The sequence below is a fragment of the Meleagris gallopavo genome, chromosome 3 (genome assembly GCF_000146605.3).
Source record: "Meleagris gallopavo isolate NT-WF06-2002-E0010 breed Aviagen turkey brand Nicholas breeding stock chromosome 3, Turkey_5.1, whole genome shotgun sequence".
NCBI lineage: Eukaryota > Metazoa > Chordata > Aves > Galliformes > Phasianidae > Meleagris > Meleagris gallopavo.
In genome coordinates, this window is record NC_015013.2 from 47,644,271 (window position 1) to 47,644,979 (window position 709).

A 709-nucleotide genomic window follows, 5' to 3' on the forward strand; every position below is an offset into this window, starting at 1 on the left:
CTGGTGCTTTCCTGGAGTGCCTCAGCCCCGCGCTTTCCCCTCACGTGAGACGTGCTGGGGCCGGGGGAGAGGGAGCGGCTGGTGCCGACCTATGTAAACCCGGTGACTGCAGTACTGCCCCTGCCTGCACGCTATTAATTGCACAGGACAAGAATCCTGAAGTATACGGGAGGGATAGGGGACGCTGGGGATTTCCAGCTTGGCTAATCCGCACCAGCCGTGGAAACGTTGTACTTGAGACTGAAGTGCGTGGCGGCTTTGCCACCTCTCCCTTGCGTTACAAGGCGTTAGTGTAAAGCAGAGCGGAGCAAATGCATTCTGGAGCTCCTCAGGGTATCTCTGCACGCTCCCTTCCAGCAGCACGGATTGTTGCATCGAGACCCGCACGTGTTTACCTGCTCTGATGATTATGTCTCCAGCTGAAGTAGCAGTGTGACTGCATTTTTCCTTGGTAAAATCGTAGGATCACAGTCGATAATACATTGAAATCCAACTTTTTGGCTTGCCTACGCCACATTGAGTGAAGTGTAACGATTTTGGGGCCGTAAATATACATAAATTACTCTGAATGTTACTCTCCTATTTATTTCCATGGAAACTATGACAGATAAAAAGAGCACAATAATGCTATTTGATAGAGCAAATTCTCAGCTACAAAACATTGTTTTTTAACATGGTCACCTCCATTAGCTCTGCATTTTTGCCAGCA

General features: G+C 48.9%; 1 protein-coding gene across 1 annotated transcript in view; it reads right to left on the reverse strand.

Moving 5' to 3' along the window:
• Positions 1 to 375, reverse strand: part of ABHD3 (abhydrolase domain containing 3) — a 23,807-nt gene extending 23,432 nt beyond the window's left edge. The window contains exon 1 of the mRNA XM_003204993.4: positions 235 to 375. Coding sequence (XP_003205041.1) covers positions 235 to 375 — 141 coding nt within the window. The remainder of the gene's footprint in view (positions 1 to 234) is intronic.
• Between the last annotated feature and the right edge of the window lie 334 nt (positions 376 to 709).